This window comes from Nothoprocta perdicaria, unplaced genomic scaffold, assembly GCF_003342845.1.
Source record: "Nothoprocta perdicaria isolate Ctin4 unplaced genomic scaffold, notPer1 scaffold_22, whole genome shotgun sequence".
NCBI classification, from domain to species: Eukaryota; Metazoa; Chordata; class Aves; order Tinamiformes; family Tinamidae; genus Nothoprocta; species Nothoprocta perdicaria.
The window spans coordinates 2,700,484-2,725,603 of NW_020455415.1; the positions used below are offsets into that span (position 1 = coordinate 2,700,484).

General features: G+C 44.4%; 1 protein-coding gene across 4 annotated transcripts in view; it reads left to right on the forward strand.

Annotated features, from left to right (window-relative positions):
- The window catches only part of NRK (Nik related kinase), an 89,751-nt gene that overhangs the window by 17,862 nt on the left and 46,769 nt on the right, over positions 1 to 25,120 (forward strand). For 3 of the 4 annotated variants that reach the window (XM_026038956.1, XM_026038958.1, XM_026038957.1), the window contains 4 exons: positions 16,272 to 16,328; positions 22,211 to 22,336; positions 22,763 to 22,873; positions 24,730 to 24,820. In XM_026038956.1, the coding sequence (XP_025894741.1) occupies positions 16,314 to 16,328; positions 22,211 to 22,336; positions 22,763 to 22,873; positions 24,730 to 24,820 (343 nt within the window). In that variant the 5' untranslated portion in view covers positions 16,272 to 16,313. Of the gene's footprint in view, positions 1 to 11,758; positions 11,777 to 16,271; positions 16,329 to 22,210; positions 22,337 to 22,762; positions 22,874 to 24,729; positions 24,821 to 25,120 lie in introns of those variants that run through there. The other variant, XM_026038959.1, reaches the window with a different exon arrangement.

Here is a 25,120-nt window from a genome sequence, read left to right on the forward strand (position 1 = left end):
ATTCAAGAGCGGTTGATAAAAGTACTTACTTTTCTATTTGTTTTCTTTATTTGTTATTAATAGCATAGCTGATTATTTTGTGCACGTGAAAAGCTAGTTCCTTGTTGTAGATTGATGTAGGTTAAGGTTCTGCTACTGATTGCAGGAAGCAGTCMACTCATTGCATGTCTCCTTGGATGAGTAGGGTTACAAATAATGGCGATTATCTGCTAATCCCAACAACGAGTCTGGTTTAAGAACGAGTCTTAAAAACTTAAGTGCCACTGTATTGAGATCTGAAATGCTGTGGTACTCGTGAACAGATTGCCTTGCAATGTGAATCTTGGTGGAAACAACTTAACCTACTGTCAAGCCACCCTGCTAGATCCTGGGTGGCTGACCTAGAGCATGCATAAAGGCATAGTGACAATGACCTTTATTTGAAATATGTCCTGTGTATATAGTGGTTTGAGTCTAAATGCAGGAGCCTTTTATTTATATATATATATATATATATAAACTTTTAGAAATGTGAGAGGGTTTTTGGTTTTGTTTCAGCTTCCATATCTTGGCCTCTCTCCTTAGTTACATGGCAATGCCAAAGTACATTCAGCACTGGCATTTAAAATAATGGACCATACATGTGAAATTAATTAGCAAGTTATAAAGTCATAGTTCTAGTTAGTGAATATTTCAGAGGTTTTCAATTAAGATTCTTAAGTGTAGGACTACTTTATCAAAAATAGAAGAGTAAAGATGGAAAAATTCTCAAGTTGTGTAGTGCTTCTAATACAATAAAGGCTTTTTGAGCACAGCAACGTGCAATAATTACATGTGCCAGATCAGCCGTTAGAGAATGCTTGCAAATAACATGTAGGCAGGCCTGCCACTTCCAGCTCTTCCATGTTTTGCACCTGATTGTCCGTATGGGAGAGAGCAGTGCATTTCCATCCTCAACTGAGGGCATTTTGAGCTCATGTTGTGTAACAGTGAAGATACTGTCACAGGGGCAGGCTATTTTGAGGCAAGAAAACATGCTAAAAATGCACTAGTGATCTTCAGAGCACAGTAGCAGGAAAGAATAAGTTCAACCTCTTAATCCCCACTTGAGCATATGCTGCTTTTTAAGCATATGTATTCTCTGCTCTTTAAAATAAATGAGTGGACTCAGGGCAAAACTTGTGGTGTATTTGCAGCCAAAAAYTTATCCAGACATGTGATGAGGCATTGGAATAAATGAATGCAATGATCTTAAAAATTTAAGAGCAGCCTTTAGTGTGTTGTTTCTAGGCATTTGAGATAAACCCTGTTATAATTTGCCTTTAGTAGTGGTACATTTTTCTGAATAAATTATAGGACTTTAGTGCCTTGCAACCTATATCGTCTTATCTCAACCTCGGTAATTCCAGCAGCTCCTTGTGAATGTTACCTTGCAGATCTGTTTTAATAATCTGAAAGATGCATGTGCATTTTTGAAACCAACTCTTTGGGGCCTCTGGGCAATAGTTCATACCCACCAGTTCTCTGAAAACGTATTGGTAGCCTGCTTTGCTCTTTGCTACTACATGTATTCCATGGACTTATCCTGCATGTGGTACAGAGAACTTGACAGCGTAATGATTAGGTTAGAGTAACTGTAAGGAGTGTGTGTTCCTCTTGTGTYCTTTCTGGTGTCCATATAAACGAGATATTACCTCTGGGTTCACCAGCAGTAATTTTTTTTTTTTTTGGCCATTCTTTATAGCATAAGCATAAGCTTCATAGCATAGCATAAGCTTCATTTTTCATAAGAATGACTTGAGTTTGTTTATGCTTGAGGAACCCATATTTGTAAAAGAATTATCCATGATACATCTTTACAATTTACTTTTTGAGCATTCAGCAAGTCCGTTACACTGAGCTGGGCAGTTAAGCAGTGCAAGAAGAGGTCTTGGGGAACAAAGGATCATTTCTGGCATGTATTTTAGAAAAATAAGGAATCATTCTGCTCCAATGGGTGTAATGTAAAACTTTACAGATTTTACCAATTCAGCTTCTGCTGTCCGGGTGTTCAGCTGCTCTCTGGCCAGTGGCGTTTTTCTTGGCCTGCACAGGACTGCGAATACAGGTCTGGGGAGTAAAGTGAAACAAGAAACTATTTTTCAATTGTTAATATTGTGCCTTTTCTCTTTCCTTCTTTTTTTCTTTTTTTTTTTTTTTCTCCTTTTTGTAAAGCCCTTGAGATTTATAGTCCTGCCCTTGTAACCTTCAAACAYGGTGAAAAGTTTTTAAGATGTGTTTAAAAGCAGCACTTTTCAAAGGTAATTGCCACCCTCCTTGCCCAGCAAAAACCCATGGCCGTAGTAATTGCTGGGTATTAAGGAACAACCCAGCAGACGTTCCTTGTTGCCGCCTGTGTGGCCTTTCCAGTCCCCTGCAAGAGTAATATTTGGGGCTAATAGGTAACAGCTAGCGCATGGTCTATGTCCATGATATTAGACATTCCCATAATATAAATAATGAGTCTTTTTCTTCTGGCCTCTGCCACCCATAGTGCTGCTGCCTGACACCTTATGGACAGGGCCAGTGTCCCAGGAAGGTTTTGGGATCGAGCAGCTCTGCTGCTGTTCATTCTATTTTTGCAAAGGACCTCAGGATTCTGTTTAAAAAGAATTAATGTAATTACAGAGCTGATTTATGAGCATTACTGGCAACTGCGTGCTGAACAACTGGCTGTTTGAAAAATGTAGTTTAATCAAAATCAAAACATGTTAGGTTCAACAGAAATGTTAGTGGGAAACTTTTAAGAAATGAGTTGACATTTAATCTCAAAATTTGTTGTAGAAATGTCAAAACATTGCATTTAATTTGCTTCATTTCATTGGGACGTATACTTTAGTTCAGCAGAATATTTAAAACTTCATAGATTGCCTTCAGGATTGCACAGCTAAAAGAAGCACTAACAAACTGAACTAATTTCGCATTACTAAAATTAACATGTAAAAATTAATTCATGTGTTTTTGAGTTGCATTGTGTGATGAATGTTTACAGTTCAAAGTGAAAACAGTTGTCAAAATACTGACATGTTGTTAAATTTTATGGGATACTGGAATTAACTGAATTTCATTTTCTCACTCTACAGTTATTTAGTTGTTACATTGGACACCAGCAATTTTCATGCAAATTTTTCTTGTATCACTGTTGTTTAAAGTGGAACATTTTGAGCTCAAGAGGGTAAGAAAAATGTTCGATCGCATTCTGAAAATACTTATTTACTGCACATCAGGGACTTGCTGTTTTTTTAGACTAAATTTTAGCATGGATTTTTCATAAAATTTAAAACTAACAACAAGGAAAGAATAGCCAATTTACTAATTATTTCTGCTGTAGCAGATTTGTCTACTTTAATCTCTTGGTTTTACTCGTTGCTTTAAACCTGTGAACAATTACACTAAAATATGTGATGAAAACAATATAAATATGCATATGGTTTAGATAATGGACTCTCCAATGTATTATTTACACAGATTGTCCATGAGGTGGTTGTGTAATGTGGAAAAAGGAAAGAGCCAGGAGAAAATTACTTTGCTTTATTATTTGCTTTTCCCAGTCTAACATGAARTATTTATCGGAACAGGCATCTTTGCAAACATTCTGCATCCAGAAGCCAAATAGGATCAGCAGATACAYGATTATAGTTTATTAATAAATGGGCTGGGGCGAGATGTTTGCTTTTCCTCAGTAGTTGCCGGTGGGGTCTGGTCACGGTGCCCTGCAAATGAGGAGATGTGGTGCTGATGGGTGCTTTGGCTGCCCCAGACTGTTCCTCAGGTAGGTTTCTTTTTTGATAAAGGAAGACTCTTTTCCAGAGGCGTTGGGATATGTTTTGTTATATCTCCTGGAGGAAGATTGCCAGATTGCTCTGGAGTTTCCCAGGTGGACACACATTAGCACTTGCTGAGCAGGGGTTGTGCAGTGAACCCAGCAGCTGTGAAGCCCTGGACTCTTTGGGCATCGCGCTGCAGCACATGCCAACTGTGGTGAATTCAGGATTCTTTGRGCTTTTTGTGCGTGTGTGGATCAATCTAAGCAGGTCTGACATCCCCCAGATGTGCTGAGCCCCCTGCCCACGTGCAGTGCAGGAGGGTGCACGTGCATAGTGGTTTCTGTGCATCTACCAGGGGGGCTTCGAGGCAGGAAAAGAGGATGTGTCTAGAGAAACAATGTTCTGTAGCCTGATCTCCATAGATAAGCCTGGATGTGGAGAAAGAATGAAGGAATTGAGAAAGGAAGTTGGTGCAGCTCTTTTGAGCGCTTGAAAGATTTTCAGACAGAACTGGTTTGAGAAGGGGAAGTGGCAAAACAAAGGCTGGAAGGAGGTCYCTGATCCTGCAAGCTGGAGCATAAAAGTTAGAAGATTTGGGATTCACTCATTCCCGTCTTCCCCTTTTGCTTTCTTTGCATCGTGTTTTATGTAGGCATCTGCCTGGCAGAACACTTCTCACAGCCCATATCGCCTGCTTGCACGATGAGATTAGAGGATTTCCATGTTGGCTCTGGCGTTTGCGACTATAGACACCCATGTGCGCTCAGGTAGGGACCTGTGAGTATTTACAGAGCACTTGGTGCATTTGTGAGGCTGTTCGAAGAGACTCTGCAGATCCCCCATTCAGTTGGTGGGGTGTCATTCGACTGCTTGTTGTACTGATACAGGCTGTCCAGGTCACACTTCTCTGGCCAGCAACAAGTGGAAATGGCCTTKCTGGTGCGGGATCGTGCTGGAGGCCCTGATGGAGTCTGGGATGGAGAGGACACGGTGCTACATACGCTGTGGTTATGAGGGGGAGCCTGCYTGGTCGAATCCTGCTGTGTGCGAGCATTGCCTGCATGTCCAAGGAGGGATATAAATGTCATTAAAAGATGCCCAGCTATTCAAGCTGTTCACTTTCTATAAACATGGTGTGATGTAAAAAATCCCCTGAGGCTGCAGGATGCGTCTCCATTCCCAGGGATCCCCTTATAAAACTGGGAGCATGATCAGCAGGAGAAATGAGGAAGCTGCTGCTGTGGAGCTGTTCCCCTGGAGTAGGCTGCAACCGGGACCATTCCCTAGGTGTTTTTCCAGGATCCAGTAAGTCTCATCTGGCYCGTGTTTAGGCTGCCCGGTGGTGCTTGCACATCAGAGCTCCCCTAAGGRCAACCTGAACAGCACAGGGCTTAAAATACATGAGCTTGTGCAGAGGGCTCTTCCTGTGGAATTATCTTCCCGTATGTCCTTCCCATACCCACATTTGCACTTACTGTAACACTCCATTTCTAGTTCAGAGGCTCGATGCTTCTGACCCGCTGCTCTAGGCTTCCCCTGGGTGCTGGGGCTGGTACGTGCTGGGTTGCTGGGTGTGTGCAGGGGCTGACGATGAGCAACAGCTCTCTTGAGGTTTGGCAGAAAATAGCTTTGCAATCGTTTTGTTTTACTTCTCGACATCGTTCTTGGCAAAAACAAAAGGAAGCTTCAGCAGGTAGAAGGTGGTTGCCTCGCCACGGAAACATGTTCTTGCATATGACTGCTGCAAGGGCAAAACCACAAGCTGAGCCCAGCCCTAACTGTGGCCAGAGTTTGCCATTCTGGTTAGTGATAAAAATCCTGTTTTCATTGGACCATGAGGCATATGAATAATTATGCTTGCACCAGTCAGCTTTTTAATCGCTGTTAGTAGCTGACTTTCTTAAACCAAGTTGTTCCAAAAAAAAAAAAAAAAAAAAAATCTGCTAGTAGAAATAAAGGGGAATTTCCAAAGAACTCAGTATTAATCTCTCTCTTTTTGTTAAAGCCACTGTGAAATTGCAGGAATAGAGTTATGCAGAAGATAAGCACTTTGGAAAATGATGCCCAGCGTAGCTGGATTGATCAATGGGAAATGACGAACAAAAGTGATGCAGGCCAATGAGCATGTCCACACTTAACAAAACTGAACTGGAAATACATTTCTAATTAAACTGGGTCAACCATGTGTGCAAACCAGGTCTCCAAAGATAAGTATTTGGAGCTTTATTTTTTCCAGTGCTTTGCACATCGAGTCCTTTGTTTTACCTATTCAAAGGGAGTGTAAAATGCTAACAGGGATGTGCTAGTGCTTTATGCTCCCCCTRCACTCATTTGATTACAAAGTAAGTGGTAAATGAGGATGGGTGCAGGTGAGCCAATCCCTCCAGGTGAACTACAGACTAGTTCCAGAGCGCAGGGTTATTTCTGCAACCCTTCCATTACTGAATTTAGTTATCAATAGTTTTCTTGTGCAAATAAATATCAAAAATACATTTTTTGTAAGTCTTAATGGTGTGAATTTGAAGGGCTGTTGTGGGTGTGAGGAGGTGCTGCCCAGAACCTCTGGGCCCTCATCTTTGGGGTTTGTCTGGATTTCCTGCTCCTCTGCTCAGTCTCTGATTTGCAGAAAGCATGGAGGATTTTAATCATCTCCCAAACCTCTCTCCTTCTGCCGGTTTTGGTTGGAATGGGCTGGCAARGTTAAATGGCAGATGGATACAAGGACAGAACAAACATGAAAACATGAAAACTTTTTTTTTTCTTCTCCCTTCTTTAAAACACCTGGTCAAGGAAGCTTGTGGATTGGGTACTAGAGGAAGACTTGCAATTCTCTGCTGCTCAGTGTCCCTCTGGGAACCACAGGTTCTGAACCCAGAAGGCAATACAGGTGCTTGGGAGGCAGCTTTTTTGCTGTGTTGTTTTCAAATACTGTTTRATTTTTATTTAAGACGTATTTTGTTGTTTGTGGAGACACAGCCTGTAATACTTAAATATGTGCATTGGCAATGCTATAGAGTTTCAGCTGATCTTGCAAAAAAAAAAAAGTCTTCTGTACTTATTACCAGATTTATCCTAAGGAGCAATGAGCTGTTGGTGGTATATTTTGGCATCTGGATAAGGATGACAGAATGTGTAAAGCTGCTGCCAAAGGAAGTTATTTTGAAACTGGTGGTTGATTAAACTTTCAGAGTCATTTTTAATGTGARTACAATTAGAAGAAGATGTTAAAGCAGGGATGCCAGGTTTAAAGCTTACATTATACCCATAAACGAGGCTACAGCTCTTCGCTACTCAGCTTTTCTGCAAGCTGGATGCCGAGTGGAGTGTTTAGGTTGTTTTGCTGTTTTGTTCCACTTTTGCCTTCGTGCCAGATGTTTTGTGATGCGATGCAGCTGGTTGGACTGGCTCTTGCCATTATAGGCTTCAAGCAAGGAGGTTCTGCTCATTGCTGAGCGACTGAGAACGGGGTTTGCGACTGAATCGCAGGAAGGGATCTGGGGAATATTGGAAGATATGACATTGAAAAGCAACTGCTTGTAGCTGTTTATTGCCCATCAAGCCTTTACTTCACTTGAGAGGAGAGCCTTTACTAACTGGGCTCCTGCTGTATGGGGCTGATTGGGTTAGAACTGAGTAACACCAAAGCTCTCCAAATTCAGATTTTCCTTTAGGAAGGCAAACTTGGAAGCACGGTTCTTTCTTAATTCAATTCAAAAAGCAAAGTACTCTTGACTTAAAAGAAGTTGGAAAACAACTTTATATTGAAAATCTCCCCAAACTTTCAACTCGTTCTCCCTTGAGCTTTGCAGACCATCTGGGCAAGAGGGCTTTTGAAGAGAATAGGAACTGACTGCTTGCAAGATTGGTGCCGTGTAGCTCATCTTGTATGGAGCTCCTCCAGAAATCTGGTGATGGATGTGCTTTTTCACAGGCTAATTGTGTCCATTAGCTGCTGCCTATTTCTACAGATGATGCCTCAACCGGAGCCACTGAGAGTAGGTGTTTCTACCCTCAAGAGAAAATAGCATCTGAAGGGGTGTTTGTGTGAAAAATWAGAGTTTTCTCTGGGCAGATCTCAGACCTGCTGAACTCAACAGTAGAACTCAGTAGATTCAGCTTTGCCTTCAGGATTCACCTCATGTAAAGAGAGTTGTAGGAGGATATTTGTCATGGAGTATTTAAGCACAGGCTCAGAGACCACAACAGAAACCCATCAAATGCCAGACAGATTTTTAAGCATGGGAGCCCCTGTGTGTTATTTTCCAAGTGCCTTTTGGTGCTGCTCAGCGCCCTGGCCAGTGGCCTCCTGTCCCCAGAGAGCCGTGTGGSCTCCCACACAGCTGCATGCACAGACATGTCCATGTGCCGCTGCAAACTGCGCAGGAAAAACACCAACAGAACTGCAGCAGAAAAGGAAATCGCCTTTAAAATCATTGTAGCTGCAGTACTCTTGGCTGGAGTTTTTCTGTTTTAGTTGTATATTCCACCTGCCTTAAATGCCATTTAAAAAAAGAGCTCTTGAAAGCACAAGCTTAACCAGTGCAGGGCCTTATTCATATTCTGCATTGTACATAAGAGAAAATTCAGCTGAATTACAACATTCAGTGTGCACAGAGGATTTTTATCTCAATTTTAAATAATTTGGTGATATGGTTGCTGAGAGTTTATTTGAGCGTGCAAAGAGGTATTCACGTGAGCCAGAAGCCTTCAGTAAGGTGAATCCAGGAGAGCTGCGTTGCTTCCAAAGGTGCACCGTAAACTTCATGACATGGCATTCGCATTGGGGTTGTGCAGCTTGACCCTCAGAGCGGCGGAGAGCCAAGAAAACTCCTCCTTTGGAGCTGTGCCCGAGGGGCCGGCCGCGCTCGGTGACGCAGAGCGGGCCCTGTGCTTCCCTCCGGCGCCTGGGCCCGGAGCCACGTTCACGGCCTGCGGCGTCACCCGGCAGGGATGTGGAGCGAGCGGGTACCCTCGAGTACCCCGCGTTTGTGAGTCGATGAGTTGGTGAAAATTCACCATGTGGAGGAATTTCTACCTCACCCGAGGCTTTCTTGGCAGGACACTGACTATCAAACGAGAGATTTCCAAAGGCCGAGCAGCCGGCGGGCAGCCTGGGCATCTGCTGCCGGCCCCGCCGGGCCCTTTGGAGGAAGAAAGGCTCCTGTGTTTGGGAAATCACCCCTTTCTTGGCACAGTTCCCCAGCGGCATCCTCCTATAATTGCATTTCTGAGGTTGGGAGCCTTACACTATGTTTCAACAGATGTTAAGAGGCGTGACAAATGTTTAAGCCCAGGATGAATGGCAAGGCTGTTTAAACCGTTACTTATGTAAATACTGAAATTCAGGCTTAAAGAAATCAGGTTTTACGTCCCAATAAATAAAATATGAGGAAGGAGGATAAAGGAGTAGCCTGCTTTTCATTCCTCTCCTCCCATTTACTCTCCGGATTGCACTTATATCTGTGTTTAGCCCCAAAGCTTGGCTCCCCTTCTGCCTGGGTGCTGGCCTGAAAGCCAGCACGTTTCCTTAGCAGAACACRACAGGAATTTTGGAGTGTTTTAGCCTTTTTCTCAGCCTCCCCTGAAGTATTTTCAGTTTAGCCTGACTAGCCTGGTGTTTTCCCAAGTGTTTACCTTGTCCTTCAGCCAGTGCTGATGAACCCTCCCCACCAATGGATCTCCAGGCTGCAAAGATTTGGCAGCAGCCTGGAGGGCTTTGTATTCTGCATAGGGCTGGTAAAAACTGAACATCATTCTGATTTTGCAAAAACATAGATAGTCAAATACATATTTGTTTAAGGGCTTCAATCCATTCCTTTGTTTCATTTTCTTTTCCCACTGGTCTGCAGTCAAACACAGACAAACATGAGGCAAAGCAAACAATCTGCATTTCCACTTGCACAATGGGAGGAAATGGGAACTGAAAGGATTAAAAAAGAAAGAGAAAAAAAAAGGACACAGAAGCTGTTCCTGGTAGCTGAGTGCCCCTTGGGTTTTGCAGTTCAGGAGGGCTGTGGTCTAGTCATTTGCAGCACGGGTGAAAAAATGTCCTTTCCCTCCAGTGATCAAGGTTGTTCTGCCCAGTATCATTCAAACGACCCTGATTTATCCCTCCCCTCTAGCCCATGTGGACTTCGTTAGAATTTTAAATAACTGATAAAAGTTATATAGTTGTAGTCTCTTCTCTTGGCTRATCTGCTGCTATTTAAATATATAGGAAGCTCTATACTTCTGTTAACTAGATGTCTTCTGTAGTGGTGTGATTTGGAGTGGTTTTTTGTTTGTCTATTTAAGCATGTGACATAGCACTGGAGAGAAACTCCACATTTTTATTCTTGTTAACCCTTAAACTTTAGAAGGCTGGTATTTTCACTTCAGATGAGTGAAAATATTTACCTGATTCTGAGAGAAAACGAAGCTGGGGGGAAAAGCAGTGGGAGGGCTGGTGTGGTATAAGGCAATGGAGTTTGCTGTGAAGGGAGCTCATTTTTCACTGAATGATAATTTTTGCTATATACATTTGTTAATCTACAATCTTTTTTTGTTTTTTTAATACAACATAATTTTTGCATATCTTTTTAATAAAAAAATGCATAGCTCTAGTTCTGCATTAATGTAGCTTGCTTTGCCTTATAGTCCATTGAATGTTATTAATTAACTCGCATTCTCTCTATATCTCTGTGCAAGCTTGTTAGATTTTACTGTTAATGTTTTACGATTTCAGTTTAGGGGCATGCAAAATAGTGTGCAGCTTTATAGTTTGACCTATATTTCTTCTGAAAGTGTGATAAATCTTACTAACTGGAACACRTCCAATGAAAAAGCAGTATGAGAACTGGCATATAAGGGGAAAAAACACGTAAACCCTGAGGGGGCACATCTTGATTATGCACAGTGTATTCATATTTATGTTGACCACATTGGCCAGCTGTGGACAAGGGTTGGCCTTACTTTATGTGCTTAATCTTCCCTGGTAACAAGATGCCTTTGGTTAGTTCTGAAGGCAATATTATGTGGTGGACAGGCAAGGGAACTACCCCAGCAGGGGCTTCATGCTAAGTGTTGGCCAAGCGTTTGGGGTGAGCTTTGGGACTGTCTGGAAGTTGGGTGCTGAAGGGAGATGTGTGTGAAAGGACAACTTTGCTGCACGTGCGTTGTCAGCAGTGCCCGGAATAGAAACGGCGCTGGCATGCACAGCTGGGCTGCGGTTTTGCACAAGTCGCTGTGTCGTACGCTGCTGGCGTGGGAGCAGGAGCTTGTGAGGAGGATGCACCGCAGCTGGGAATCGGTGCCAAGGGTTACGCCAGAGCAGACCTGGGACTGGCATCACCAAAAAAATAAATAAAAAATGAAGGAGGTCTGACGGAATATGATGGTTTCACTTACATCTCTAGGATATAACAGACATCCAGAGACGCTGTGACAGAAGCGTGACCAAGACCTTGCAATGCCAGATGAAGGGGGCTTGCTGGGACCATGGTGAGAAGCACAGCTCTGTTAGCGTAGGCCAACTTCTGTGTTCTTAATGGGGATTAAAAGGAAGACTTTTTGAAACTGGTAATTATCTGCCAAGGATTGAAGGTATTTTTTTCATGAAGCTGTCAGAATTGTTGTTGTAGATTGTTATCATTTAAAATGATGTAATCATGAAGAATTTGATCAGGACTGAAATCCAGTGCGAGATTTCAGTGCATGAACTACCCTGAGCTCTGCCTCAGATCATTAACTAGAAAAAACAAGCCAACCTCCAAACTCTTAATATCTTCCTTCTTGGTATTTATACTTGTCCCATTTAAATCTTCTCATTACTACTGTTTTTGTAGCTGGAAGGCTCCAGCTATGACTGCAGCGGGTTATCTCACATCCTTCCTCTAGGCTCTTTTGGTACCAGCTGCCAAGAAGAGGAGCACAGAGCAGTCTTCGTGGCGCAGAGCTTTCCTATAAACCACCACGGAGTGACTCTTCTCGGCACCAAGACACTGCAGCTCCAGGTGTCCAAGCCGTGTGTGTTTTTTTTATGCTAGGCAGGACCCCAGGGGAGAACAAGATGTCCGCTGTGGGCGACTGTGAGCTGGAAAACAGTGGTTGTGTGTAGATGGTTGTGAAAGGGCAGTGCATTTGGCGGGTTAATGCTCTTGGCATGCTCTTCATGCCCCGAGGAGCCCGTGGTGGCTGTGCCAGAGGCCACTCGGGCCTACCTGTCACCTGAGCGGCCAGCAAGGCTGGTCTTGGCTCTGGAGCAAACTCTGCTGACCTCTTCTGAAGAACTAGGACTAAGCAGAATAAAGAAATGACGGATGGAAGGGGAAACAGAAGGATCATAACTTGGTTAAAGGTCATCTGGAACAGAGTATGGAGTTTCCTGAAGAGCCGTGTAGAGGACTGTTCATTTGGCGTGTAGTCATTTGGAGGCTTCCCTTGCGTTGCTTCATGGGAAGGGTGGTGAGGAGAGGGGCCCAAAGGTGGGCCCAGAAACCCAAGCTGGCAATCTGTCAGCAACAGCAGGGCCATGTCAGAGCTGCCTGAGGTGGGCAGAGCTTGTAAGCGGGTTTTGAGCAGGAAAGCAGCCGGCTGAAGCTCCCTGGCAGCCAGCAGCTGAACAGCCGAGCCTCCATCCCGCTCTTGGAGAGCGGTGGCAACAGGCAGGGCTTCCTCTCAAGTGCAGACCCTCGTGTACCCCTGCTCCCGGTGTTCCCAGCCATTTGCGCCTGTGTGCAGTGTCCATGTGCCAGGAGGCTGCTCGCAGCCTGTGTTTGGTGTGCGATTGTCACTGTAGTGACTAGCTGGCAATTGCAACAGACTTTACATGGAGGGTRTTTGTGCAAGGGACAGGAGGAATTTAGCTGGAATCAAGGCTAACTGGAATTTCAATTTTGGAAAGTCAACGAGCTTCAGGATTGTTCAAGCCTGAACGGTATCTGAGCTTGATAGTGTTCAGTGCTCCCTTCTTGGGTAGGAATACACATGATTTGCAGATGGAACTGGTGAATGTTCTGGCTGCATTCTCAAGAGCTGCAGTGTGCTCTCAAACTGAACATTTGGATGAAAGATGAAACTTTTTATTAGCGAAACAGTGTCCCACAGATCACTCTGCTCGGCCCAGTGTCTGTGGAAATGCTCACTGAATCTTAAATGGCAGCAGACTGAGTCTCTTTAGTGATCTGGAGAGGATGAGCTCCCATGGGGGCTGGTAGCACAGTGTCTCTTGTGCTTCCATTTCTTGGAATATGTCTCTGGATTAAGTCAAAATGAAGAACTTCCATGGGTTGTCWTCTCTCTGGAAGTTCATCTATTGATCTCATTCAGTCAGGAAACAGTTAAAATGGTCAGGCAAGRGCTCCTAGGTGCTTTAAACAACAGCAACAACAACAAAAAAACAGAATACCACCTTTCTAAAAACAATTCAARCATGCTCAACCTTGTGGCTGCAAGAGAAGCAGCAATGTGTATGGGTCCTCATGAACTCTGCCTAACCTCTGAGATTTATTGATAAATGAAAAAATATGGGGCCAGGCYGTGACACCTTCCCTTGCTTAAACACTGGTCTCTGTGCATTAGCAAGAACTCCAGGGCYCCGCTCAGGATGTTTACTGCTTTTAAGAGATACCAAGGAAACCAAAATTGGAACAGTTTGAAAAAAAAATGATATAAAGGACAGAAACCTGTGATTTTTTAAGTCTGATTGCCACAATAGTCACAGCCTGTGCATTAAACAGTGTCAYGTGCAGTTTGTTTGGCTGCTCGGGCATTAAAGGGCCTTCCCCGGGCGAGCCGCCGTGGCCGGCAGCCTCGCACGTCCCTGCACAGCCCCCGTGGGTGGGAAAGCTCCCYGTGGGGACTGCAGTTGTCTGAGACATTAGACATCGTTTCTGCTCCGTCTTTGTAGGCAGTCAAGTTAACAGTAAGGGTCTGGRGAGCAGAAGACTCTTGAATAAAATGTTATTATATGAAACAAATTCATGTATTAATCTTTTCATGAAGTTAACTTCATGCCTTCTGCATTTACCTGCACAAACTTCTGAGGGGGTGAAGGGCAGGTTCTGAAGCTTCATGCAGCCAAGAAATGTAGAAACCCCCTTTTCAYGTGCAATACTAGTTGTTGAAAATAACTTGTGACTTGAAAATCGAAGCAAACTAACAGGAATGGATTGATGCTGCTTTGTTCCTTGCTTCTCTCCTTTCCCTCTCTTGAGAAGAGTTTGGAGTCTCATGCTCATCAAGCTTCTGTTTTCCCAACAGGATAAGGGAGCGTAAAAGAGAGCAGGAGGGTGAGAAGTCCAGGTAGTTAAAGTAACTTAGCTCCGTGAAAGGCAGCTTTACCCAGTGGTTGTGCAGCACATGTATTGTGCCAAGGTGAAGCATGACCCACAAAATGAAAGGATGTGCCGATTTCTTTCCCATCAATGTTAATTTTGCAAATTGTTTTTTGAAGATTTAGCATTTCTCACCTACAATGGTAAAAGTAAATGAAAGCAGCAGGTTTGCATGCAGAGGAGATGACTGCGTATAAAAGATGTCTGCTGCACAGAGGAAAAATTGACCAGGTCTCATGTTTCAACATCAAAATTAAACTTCAAGCCTTTCCTCCTTCCTTATTCGGCTGAATTTCCAATTTCCTATGCAATGCTAGCCTACTATTGGCTGTAAGTGCAGAGAAGACATGTGTCTCCTTTGTTGTAATCATGAAAATCAGTGCTGATCCTTGACATGATTCTTGGCAGACTATACAGCAGCCCAAGTGAGGCTTAGGTGGGTTGGTTGCCTGCAGTGTGTGGTGGCTGGAGCTGCTTGGCCAGCCGCTGTGTCGAGCAGTGCCGTGTTTTGTGGAAGGTCCTCTCGCTGCATGGCCAAGGATTTCAATGCCTGGTAACATCTGAAGGGCCGTCAGGCACACCGGGGTGTGCTGTGGCTCAGGGAGGATGTCTCCTTTATTTTCCTCTTGAGATCCAGGATAATATATGAATCCTATCGTTCCTGATGATGAGAAAGAGCTTTGCAATCCCAGGAGCGCTTTCACAGAAAGAGGACACTTAAATACACAAAAACTCAGCAGGATTTAGCTTTCTGTAAAAGAAAACATGACTGTGACATATTGCCTGAGAACAAGGAATCATTTTTCTTTGATGCAAAATTGCTTAGTTCTACAAATAACACCCGTATGCAATTTTGAACAGATAGGACCTGCTTTTTAAAATGACATCAGCCTAGCTTTTAATTTTGCAGGTGTAAATTGCACCTGCAAATCATTTTGTCTATGAACTGCAGCATTTCTTATTTGCTTTCCTGACTTCCTGTGGCTTCCTTAACTATGCCAGTTAGTTATTTTGATGTATAGCTTTTCAGGAATAAAACTGCAATCTCAAAGCTTCAAACCCATTTTGAAAATAGGGATCATAAAGGAGTGATGGAGGGAGGAGTTAGGATGCGTAGCCAGTACTATTCTTGATACCATTGTGTGCTATGAGATTAGTGTTAGTTATTATGACAGGACACTTGTGCTTTGCATCTGTTGAGCGACTTCATCTAACCTTGATCTAACCAGAGTGAAGAATGCTGCAATTTACAGCAAGATTTCTGGTTGCTTCTGGGTTTCTAATTTATGGCATTATGAACCACATTTGGTCAGTCTCAKTACCATAATTGCTCTTCTGATGGCTTTATTTCCTCTCTTTTGAGGACTTTATCTTCAAAAACTAGCCACTTGCATACTCTAAAATTACCCGTTATCAGTTGTTTAACAATGATCTTGGGGTGTGGGCATTTTGTGAGTGAGGTGCAGGTATGCATCCACCCTACGTGAGTTTCTCCTCACCGTTGTAGAAGACTCGTTTCAAGTGTAAAGTCTCTGCACGCGTTTCAGGAGGTAGTTGAGCCATAGGTAACTCAGCTGCAACAAAAGTATTTAAAGCGGAGCCTTTCATAGTAGAAAGCCTTGGAAAAAAATAGGCACAGCTTTAGTTTCTTAGTGACTACATAGAAGTTGTCAGACTGAAGTCCTGAAGCTCATGACTTTCTCCTTGAGATGGGCTAGAACAGAGTGGATGGGGTGGTGGGGAGAATGCCAGCTGCAGGACGCCCTGTTCCCTCAGTGCTTTGCAGTGCTGGATCCCAGGACAAGGAGGTCATCCTGGCTGGGTCTGGCTCCTGGGCCTGGGCTGAGACTTTGCAGAAGAGGATGTTTGTGAGGTGGCAGCTGCTGAATGGGAGCTGAATGGAGACCCATAAACTAGTTCCACATCATGCTTTGAAAACAGAATGTTGCTGACRTTTCTCCTTTGCTTGTGCTAAAAGAGAAATTCAGCCCAAGAACTTCAGAACATGGTAAAGCCGTGGGCACGTTAGCAATCTTCACCATAGGAATTCTGCTCCACAAGATGGTTCCTGATGTGCTTTTGAAAGCCAGTACTCAAATCTACCTTGAAAATGTGCTACTCCTCATACAGTGTGAATACCTGTTTTACCGACAGTATTTTGTTATTTTAACAGGGTCGGCATGTTAAGACCGGGCAGCTAGCAGCAATCAAAGTGATGAATGTGACTGAGGTAAGTGCAAAACAAACAAAAATGCTGCAGTCCAGAAGAGAGATCATGGCACTGTAGATGGTTCTGAAAGATGATCCAGTAGTATAAATTCTGGCTGCTGAGAACTGGTTCTTGTTTTTTGAAGTGTCGGGAGGTGTTAGTACAACCAGATTGTTTGTTTTTGCTCATAAGTGAGCAAAGATGGCAAAGTCAGGATTGCACTTCTGCAAGGGCTGCTAGTGTGTAATAATGAAGGGGAGAAGTCGCTTCCTGCTTGTCTCTCACTGATTATCTGTTTCCAGAGATAGCAAGTAAAAGGTTTCCTGTAGTTCTKACTGCCCCTGCTGTGTGTCATCACATCCTCTGCCCTCGCATGCCAGCCGTGCCGYGGAGCCGCTGCCCTGACAGCTAGCGAGCTGCAACATGCTAGAAATGCAAATGTGAGGCGCTTTTTTTTATTGTTTTTTGACAGATGAGGAAAGGAGACGCTTTAATTGGCACTGTCACTGCTCACATTTATAAAGTGGTGCCACTGTTAGAACACGATGTCAAAAAAGTTGCCAAGTATTGATTTTTGTTCCTCCCTTTAAGAGCGCAGCGAAGCAGCTTGCCTCCTTAAGGCCACATTAGCTGCTGCAACATGGTGAGGACCCAAGTTTTCCTTGTCTCGAGTTTTGGGRACATTGCAGTGCAACAGGGGACACCTACCCTCTTGTAAGGTCCCCGCTCGGCTCCTTGGAGAGCTTTCACAGAGGAGTTGAAGGGACAGACCCTGTCAGAGACGTGAATGGATCTGCAGCTTCATGGAGACTGTTCCTATGCCTTGCTGATCAGCAGTGTCTGACGGATGGCCGAAGGTGCCACCTCAGGGCTGCAGTGTWAAGGCAAGTGACAGTGCCGTCCTTSATGAAACAACTGAAGGAAAAGCTGTGAGAAGGGACCCATGGAAAACTTCCTTCTCTTTGCTGTACCTAACACAGCCTGCTTGTCCTGTGCTGGCTTGGAAGCAGAATTGGCATTGAAGGTGACCAGGTGGTCCAGATTCAGGGATTGGCAGTGACAGCTTTGCATGGTTTGGGCAGCACAAAGCAGCTGTAGGCTCACAGGTTGCTGCTTAGGCTTGCTCTGCTGCTGCTTTCCAGACTACAGAGGCAAGAGCACCCTGGGGAGCCTGTCCCCTTCTCAAGGGCTGAGCAGCAGTGGTGACAGAGTTGCTGTTTTCGTGTTGTGTCACACGTACGAAGRCAGCTGTGACGGTTGAAGGGTTGGATGGAGAGCACGTGGGTGCAGCCACCTGGGGGAGATTTCCCTGGTGCTTTCCCCTTGCCCAGCGCRTTTCTGCCCTGCAGACCCAAGCTAATGCATGCACTGCCTGTCCTGGCCATCTCTGAACGTCAGCTCCTTGCCTCTAGATAGGAAGAGCCTTTCCCTGCTTCCCTGCATCTAGGTTCTGAAACTGCTTTACAGTGGATCCTAACTGTAAAGTAGAAACCTCTAGAAATTCAGCATGATAAATTCAGTGCCTCCCAAGCATTTAGTATGTCTTCTGCATTGTTAGTCCACTCAGGTTTAAGTTATTTTCTGTTCCTTTGGGCTTGAAAAACTGGCTCGAGGCATTAAATAAGGTCTTTAAAATATTGAAATCCTCGCCTGCAATGTCCTGCATATAAATTGCACCTGAGAGCAGCATCTCACAAGGTGCTTGGCCTGTGCAAAATGGAAAGTGTCGTAGTAAACCTGCTGGAGTGAGGTGGGAGGCTCTTAGCTGCTGTGGTCATTTGCATCTTTGGGTGGTTATGCGATTTGATTAGTGCTGCACAGGGAATAATTTTTGTAGGGAGTGAAAATTTCATGTGGTAGAAAATAGGAAGATTAAAAAGAAAAAGGCAATTGCAATCTTTTTTTTCATCACTGCTGTCCAGAAAAAGCAGAGAAGAGCTGAAAGGCACCCAGCCTAGGATGACCTTGTGATTTGGATCCCCTCTAAGAAGATCCCTCCAATTCCGGCCTTCAGTAAAACTGTTTCTCAACGTGGGGCAATTCCAGGGGGCAGGTTTGACAGAGCCCCGTGTCAGCTCTGTGGTTCTGTCCCTCACCTGGGAGGCTGCTCAGTAGGAGGGTTGGTGGTGTCCAACTTGAAGGGGAAAGGGGTTTGAACCAGGGTATATCTCATACTCCAGGATGTGAGGTACCTTGTGGATATTGTGCAGTGGGTTTCTCTCCCCTAGCATCCACATTTCACCAGAAAACACAGCTTTAGAATTTCAGCTAAGTTTTCATTAAAACTGGTGTGTTTCAGCCAGATGATTCTGTTTCACCAAATCTGCATTTGTTTTTTTTCCAGCAAGAAATCATTTCATCAGAAAATCCGTGCCCAGCGCCAGCTGTGATTATTCAGCTCTGAGATCTGAGGCACACCAAGGGCTGAGTAAATCTGCCCTTGGCTGTCAGGAGCGGCGGCCCCGGGCTGCTTTCTTTAGAGCAGCAGCAGGATGCTGTGGTCACTGTGGGATCCTCTGGACATCTGTCAGGAAGTGCTGCAGTGGCGGCTTACGGGAGGGGGTGGCAGGAACCCTTTGAAATCAGTGAAGTGGAGCTGAGGGCAATGTGTGCTCGTGAGCTTCTCCAGGCAGGCTGCTCTTCCTGTTGTCTCTTGGTGCCAAGCAAGCAGAGGCCTTGCAAAGAGCTTGAGTTTTTGCTGCTTTTTTCAGGCTGCGGGTGGGTGTGATCTGCAATGGGTGATCAACGAGCTCTTCTGCAACAGACTGGTCCCTGGCATCTGCTTTCAGACTTTCCAGATACCACGATAATATCTAAATGAGAAATTTGTCATTAGTGCTGCCCTGTTGCTGAGGGGGCTCCCGGTGCAGAGTTATCGGTCGCTGCTCACGTTTCCATTTTGGGTCGGACGCCTGGGCTTTCTAGTGTCAGCAGCTAGGCCCATATCTTCAAAAACAGCCTTTGATCACGAGCCTGTCATCTTTGCACATGCAGCCATCTGTGCCCAGAAGCACCTTGGCTTGTGCAGGCAAACAGCTTTTTGCACCTGCACATCTGTGAGCTTGTTTCCTCTCATAGGCAGCGTGATTTAAGAGTAGGCTTTGGGACCCTTGGGAAGCGTGGCTGATGCTAACGCTAAGAGAAGGGTTTTGAGAAGTGCAAATCCTGAGTGTGACCGTATATTGACACAGATGTGGAACGTGGGACAGTCGCTCTGAATCATGCTCCTGCCTTGCTGCTTTCATCTGGAGTGGAGTTGTCCTTCMCAAACTCACTGGCGCACTGGGAGGACATAGGATTATGTGGCTGTGCAGGTTCCAGCCTACTGGGTGAATAAGGAAGGATGTCAACAGGAGCAGGGTTCCCCCTGGGAAGGGATCACTCCGCACACGTGGCCTTGCTGCTTGCTATTGCCTGCAGATGCACAGGTGTCTGCCTGCTATTCCAGCAGGCACAGGCATATCTTTGTTCTCTGAAAAGCACCAAAGTAGGATTGCAGGGGAATAGAAAATACTCCAATATGATCCATGCCCATGTCGATCCAAAATCCATCCAGTGAACGGCACAGAGGATGGAGAGGAGGGAGCGACAGCCCTGAGGAAGGAAGGGGCCGAGATCTCCCAGCTCCCAAAGAGGAACTGTGTGAAAGCTCCAAATGCCTCTGTTGGGGATGCAGAGGGCGAGCTTTTAAGTCTGGCACAACCAGTGAGCAAGTTCATGAGGATGGAGTTCAAAGCAAAAAGCCTTAAGATCTGAAAAGATCTTCAGGAATTTGGAGATGTTTACCAAAGACTAATGTTACTCAACAGATTTTGTAGCCCTAGTAAGAGGAGTGGAAAGTTGCAGGAGCAGGGAAAGGAATCCTACCTTGCTTGCCCATTTTTCTGCCATTCTTCCCTAACGATCTGCTAGCTGAAACCCATATCGGTGACAGGATCCTTGTGTTCAAACCTGATTATGTTCTTATTCTCTGCCTCCTCTTAGCTGCCCTTTTCTCTTGCATGGGAGCTGCCTGGAGTTCCAAAGCAAGGAGAGCCCTTTCCCCTCCCAGAAAGCATCAGCTGCCTTTGGTCCTGGCCAGGCCACGAGCACAGAAAAATCTGACCTTGCTCATGGGTGACTTCCCGCATGCTGCCTGGGAGTCAGCTCTGATTTCTCTGGGGGACTCCAGCTGCTGTACTGGGCTCCTCTTTACCCTCTCTAATTAAGTCATTCAGCATCCAGGGCCCCATCAAGCCCAGGATTAAGGGTCCTTCTTTCTCCTTAATTGCAAACATAAGACAAATGAAATATCTGATATAATGTATGCAGCTTGAGAGCCCGTGTTCAACAGAGGGGCTGTTGTAAAGTCTGAATTAGCTGATTTTGCTTCAAGTGGAGTTATTTTACATTTCCCATTTCCTAAAGTGTAACACAATTAAGCCTTTGGTCTGGCAACATTTTCCCTGGGGATTGATGTTCCTGGGAAAGGTTTTGGCCCTTTCTGGGCTGATGTGTTTGCTTTTTTTTTCTGATGGAATTTAATAAGAAATATCATATATATTAACATTTGAGGGAAATTGGTGTCCTGCCTGTCCAACTTCACTGTTTTAGTTTAGGTAAAAAGGACAAAGCCACTGATTTTGTGAGCAGTCTGTTGTGATGGTTAAAGGATTGTTTTCATGGCAAAGCTGCTGGAAAATTGTGGAGAAGTGCAGAAAAATGTCCTATGGGTCTGGGCTATTCTTGTTGCTTTCTTACAGATCACTGTTTTTTTTCCTCCTTCAGCTRCAAAGCGCTGGTTGGAGTGTTTTGCAGCAAGGGAAAGTAATGGTCAGTTTTGTCTTAGTCYTTTTAACTTAAACACAGGTATCTTGCAGCAAATGAGAGAGCGAAATCTATGTGCATTTCACTGAGTGTTGTGTGTCATTTCTCTGGGCAATATCACAGCAAGGTTAGATCTGAGAGGACCTCTTAAATCAGGGAGTACTCTCCTCTGAGAAGGAGCAGTTCCCTACAATATCATTATTATAACTTGCATTTCCATGAGCACCCCACACCTCTGGCTGCTTCTTATCTCATTGCATGGGGTGCTGCACTGGGCAAAAGAGAATGTCTGCTCTGAGGAGGCTAAAACAAAACAGGAGGAAAAATCAGCGAGCAGAAAAGAGATTCTGGGACGAGATGTCTAGGGTGACATGTGCCAGCCACAGCCGGCCACTGACTTAACTGCAGGCATAATTTGAAGAGGGTGAAAAGTACTGCATGGTCTAGTAGTCTCATAGCAAGGGAAGAGCAGCTCCTAACCTTGCTCTAGCTCTGGAGGTTGATTTGTGGCCAGTCGCTTCTTTCTTGGCTTTGGTTTCCTCGAGCAGGACCCTCCGTGGGCCTGGGAAGATGAATTGGCTGATGTGTGCTAAGTGCTTTCCCAAGTATTTAAGTAATGGAGTGTTAGAAAGCTCTCATTGGTGCTTAAATGTGGTTAGTCTCTCCACGACTAAATTATTGCATACAGAAACCCTAAGTGGGGAGTTGTAGGTCCCATCTAGGCCCTGGGAAGGAAGAATATGAGTTTGTTCTAGCCACATCAGGACGTTTTTGATCCTTAGGTCAAACCTCAGCAACTCCTTCTTTAAGGACAAAGGACCAAGGTGATTCAGACTCCTGTTTAAGCCCCTGCTCTTTGGTTACTGCATTAGAATGATAGAATAATTTGGACCAGATGGGGCCTGGGAAGGTCTGTAGTCCAACCTCTTACTCAACCAGGGTCAGCTGTGGGATCTGACAGGTTGATCAGGCCTTTCCAGGCGCAGCTGAGTCTTGAAAACCCTCAAAAGCAGCAGAGATGGCCTGGCTGTCCTGGGCAGCCTTGGCTCTTGGAGATCCTGTGGCTCTGGTGAATGTTCTGCTCTGTTTTGTTGCAGAATGAAGAAGATGAAATCAAGCTGGAGATAAATATGTTAAAAAAATACTCCCATCACCGGAATATTGCTACATATTATGGTGCATTTGTTAAGAAAAGTCCAGCAGGCCAAGATGATCAGCTCTGGGTAAGTGTGCAGAAAAAGTGCAGAGAAATTAGCAGTGAAATACTTTTCCATTTTTTTCCTGCAATATTATCAGCAATTAGCAGCCATTAAAAATAAATTCCAGCAACTAAAAAAGGGCAAAAGCTTGATATTTTGAAAAGAAAAAAATCCCATAATTTTCAGTGCTGTTACTGCCTCTCTTCCYGAGTTTGTAATTTCTAGAAGGAAAAGGAGAGGAGCGATAAAAGGAGAGGAGCACTACTGAGGTTTTTATTTTTTCAGCGATGTGAGTCATTCAGGAAACGAGAAGTTTTATTTTGCTTGTCTTCTGGGAGGGTGGCCTGTGGTTTGCCACACCTTGCTCGTGTGGGGACAGGTGACGCCCGTGGTGTCTCTAGCAGGGCCCTGTGTGTGCCAAGGCAAAGGTGTCGCTTTCCTTCCCTGCAGCTGGTCATGGAGTATTGCGGTGCYGGCTCTGTGACCGACCTGGTGAAGAAGACAAAAGGGAACTGCTTCAAGGAAGACTGGATTGCCTACATCTGCAGAGAGGTTCTCAGGGTGAGTCACACCAGCAGAGTGTCGTTGCTTATTTGCCACAGAAGAGATGTTCACCAGCCTTCGGTCACTAACAGGACACCAATGAGCAGTGTCATGTTGAGGCTTTGAAGCAAGAGGCTCGTGGGCTGTGATCCTCGGGTCCAGAAGGGCCCAAAGGTTTATCAGCCAGCACGATGGCTGCTTGATATCACATATTTCCCTAGCCAATCCCATGCCCTGTATGAAAAGCATATAGGCTCTGGTTTCCTGTGACAAATAGCCACTCTTTCACAAGYCTAGATTCAGGCCATCTACAAAGGTAAATAAATCACTCGTATTTACAAGTCTGTCTTCCACTTCATTAGGTCTTAGTGTTCTTCGCTCCAGCTATACACTCTGTATAAAGTCTTCTTATCATGATTCATTGATGTGTGTGGTTCAGGGCCAGTTTTCTGCACAATCAGGAGCAATGCTGACTAGGCAGCATTCCAGAATCCTAAAGGTAGCCATGTTGCAGCAGTATTCCCCAAGATAATTCTTGGGACTATATTTCACTCTATGCAGACTTTGGAGTGGTTTTTTTTTTTTTTTTTTTTTCTTGGAAAGTACAAATTCCTGAGCGACTTCTGTGAAAACATAACTCATAATATAATTGAAGCTCAGAAGAAAGTGTAGTCTAGTGAACTAGCCTGGAAAAAAAATGTTGGAACCTTTCATTCTAAATTCAAAACCCATTACACAGCTGCTGATCTGTCTTCCTTGTAATGCAGTTTTACTTCTTTTTTAAATAATGGTAAAATAAGTGCGTATTCTGGGAGCTGTAGTTTAAATGAGTTATGCCAAACTAATGCTTGAAATTCTCTGCTTCTGGAACAGCAGAGATGAGAAACGTGCTCAACAGAGAATATCAGCCATCTCGCCTGGCTTTAGCATTCGATTGTAGGTTATAGCAAATATAGCTGGAGATCATGGGGAGAGCTCTCCTGGCAGGCATTCTTAATGGGATGGTTAGGTTGCCATCCTTTTATTTGTGTGGCTGTAATACCTGTATTAAAATTATATTGATGTAAGAACTTGTTTATGTCCTTGTAACTGAAAGCAGTAACAGCATGCTTGTGTGATGAAGAGACTGGATTTAATCCTCTTTGTTTGAAAACAGAATGCCTTGATTACATGTGGATTGAAACAGATTCCTTCTGGAAAATTTGACATTTGGGCTGAAGCTCTGTTGGAARTCATCGTTAGTATTAGAGAAGCTAAAGATTCTGAGCAGAGCATCCCCGTGATAATTATAATGTATTATTTTACTGTGTTCCATTATATCTGTGATAGTTTAACTGTGGATAATTTTAAAAGGGAGGAGATGCCAGAATATTGCAAATATTAGTTGAATGAAGGTAATAATTGCTACGTTCAAAACCAGGTTCTGACATGAACTGTGTATTGTCTGTTAACCATTGAATACAATTAGAAGTTTGCCACATGCAGAACTTGGCTGTGGCCAGGCACCTGCTAACTCCATACCCCATACAGAGCATTCTCCATTATTCTCTCTCTATCTATGTTCTATATATGTGCATCTGCTATGTACACATAGTATAAAGAGGCATCCTTTGATTCTGAAACTTGAGTATAAAATATTGGAATCTCGTTCTCTTCACATTTGGTGTCAGAGGTGCTTCACTACTGTCATACTGGGGATGAAAGAGAAGAGGATGAGGGCTGTGGTTGCCATCCTTGCCATGGTGATGGTACTTAGCATATCTAAAAAACTTTCCCCATGAATGAAGTCTGAGGAGGKTAAAAATGTAAAACGGCAACAGTGCTGAGCTTATTGCAGTGACAGGAGGAAAGACGAAAGTCTGTTTTTCTTTCAGGGCTTAGCACATCTTCATGCCCATCATGTCATCCATCGGGATATTAAAGGACAGAATGTTCTGCTCACGGAAAATGCAGAAGTAAAGCTGGGTAAGTTTCCCTAAATGCTTGTTAGAAACCTGGACATTAAAATTTTAAAACTTCTGTCTTGTCTTGGAAAGAACCTTCAGTAGCCGAAGGCATTAGCTGTGTCAAGTAGTGTTAATGATTTGTGCTAAGAGGTGGCTGTCATGTAGACAGGGCTAAAAGACATGACATGTTCTGCAAGGTTGTCACTCACAGCATGCCAGGAACACTGCTGCTCCTGGGGAGCCAAACATAGGAGCTGGCTGACAGGTCACAGCACCAGCAGGTCTTCACAGCCAGCCCACTGCATACAGAGATTTTCTT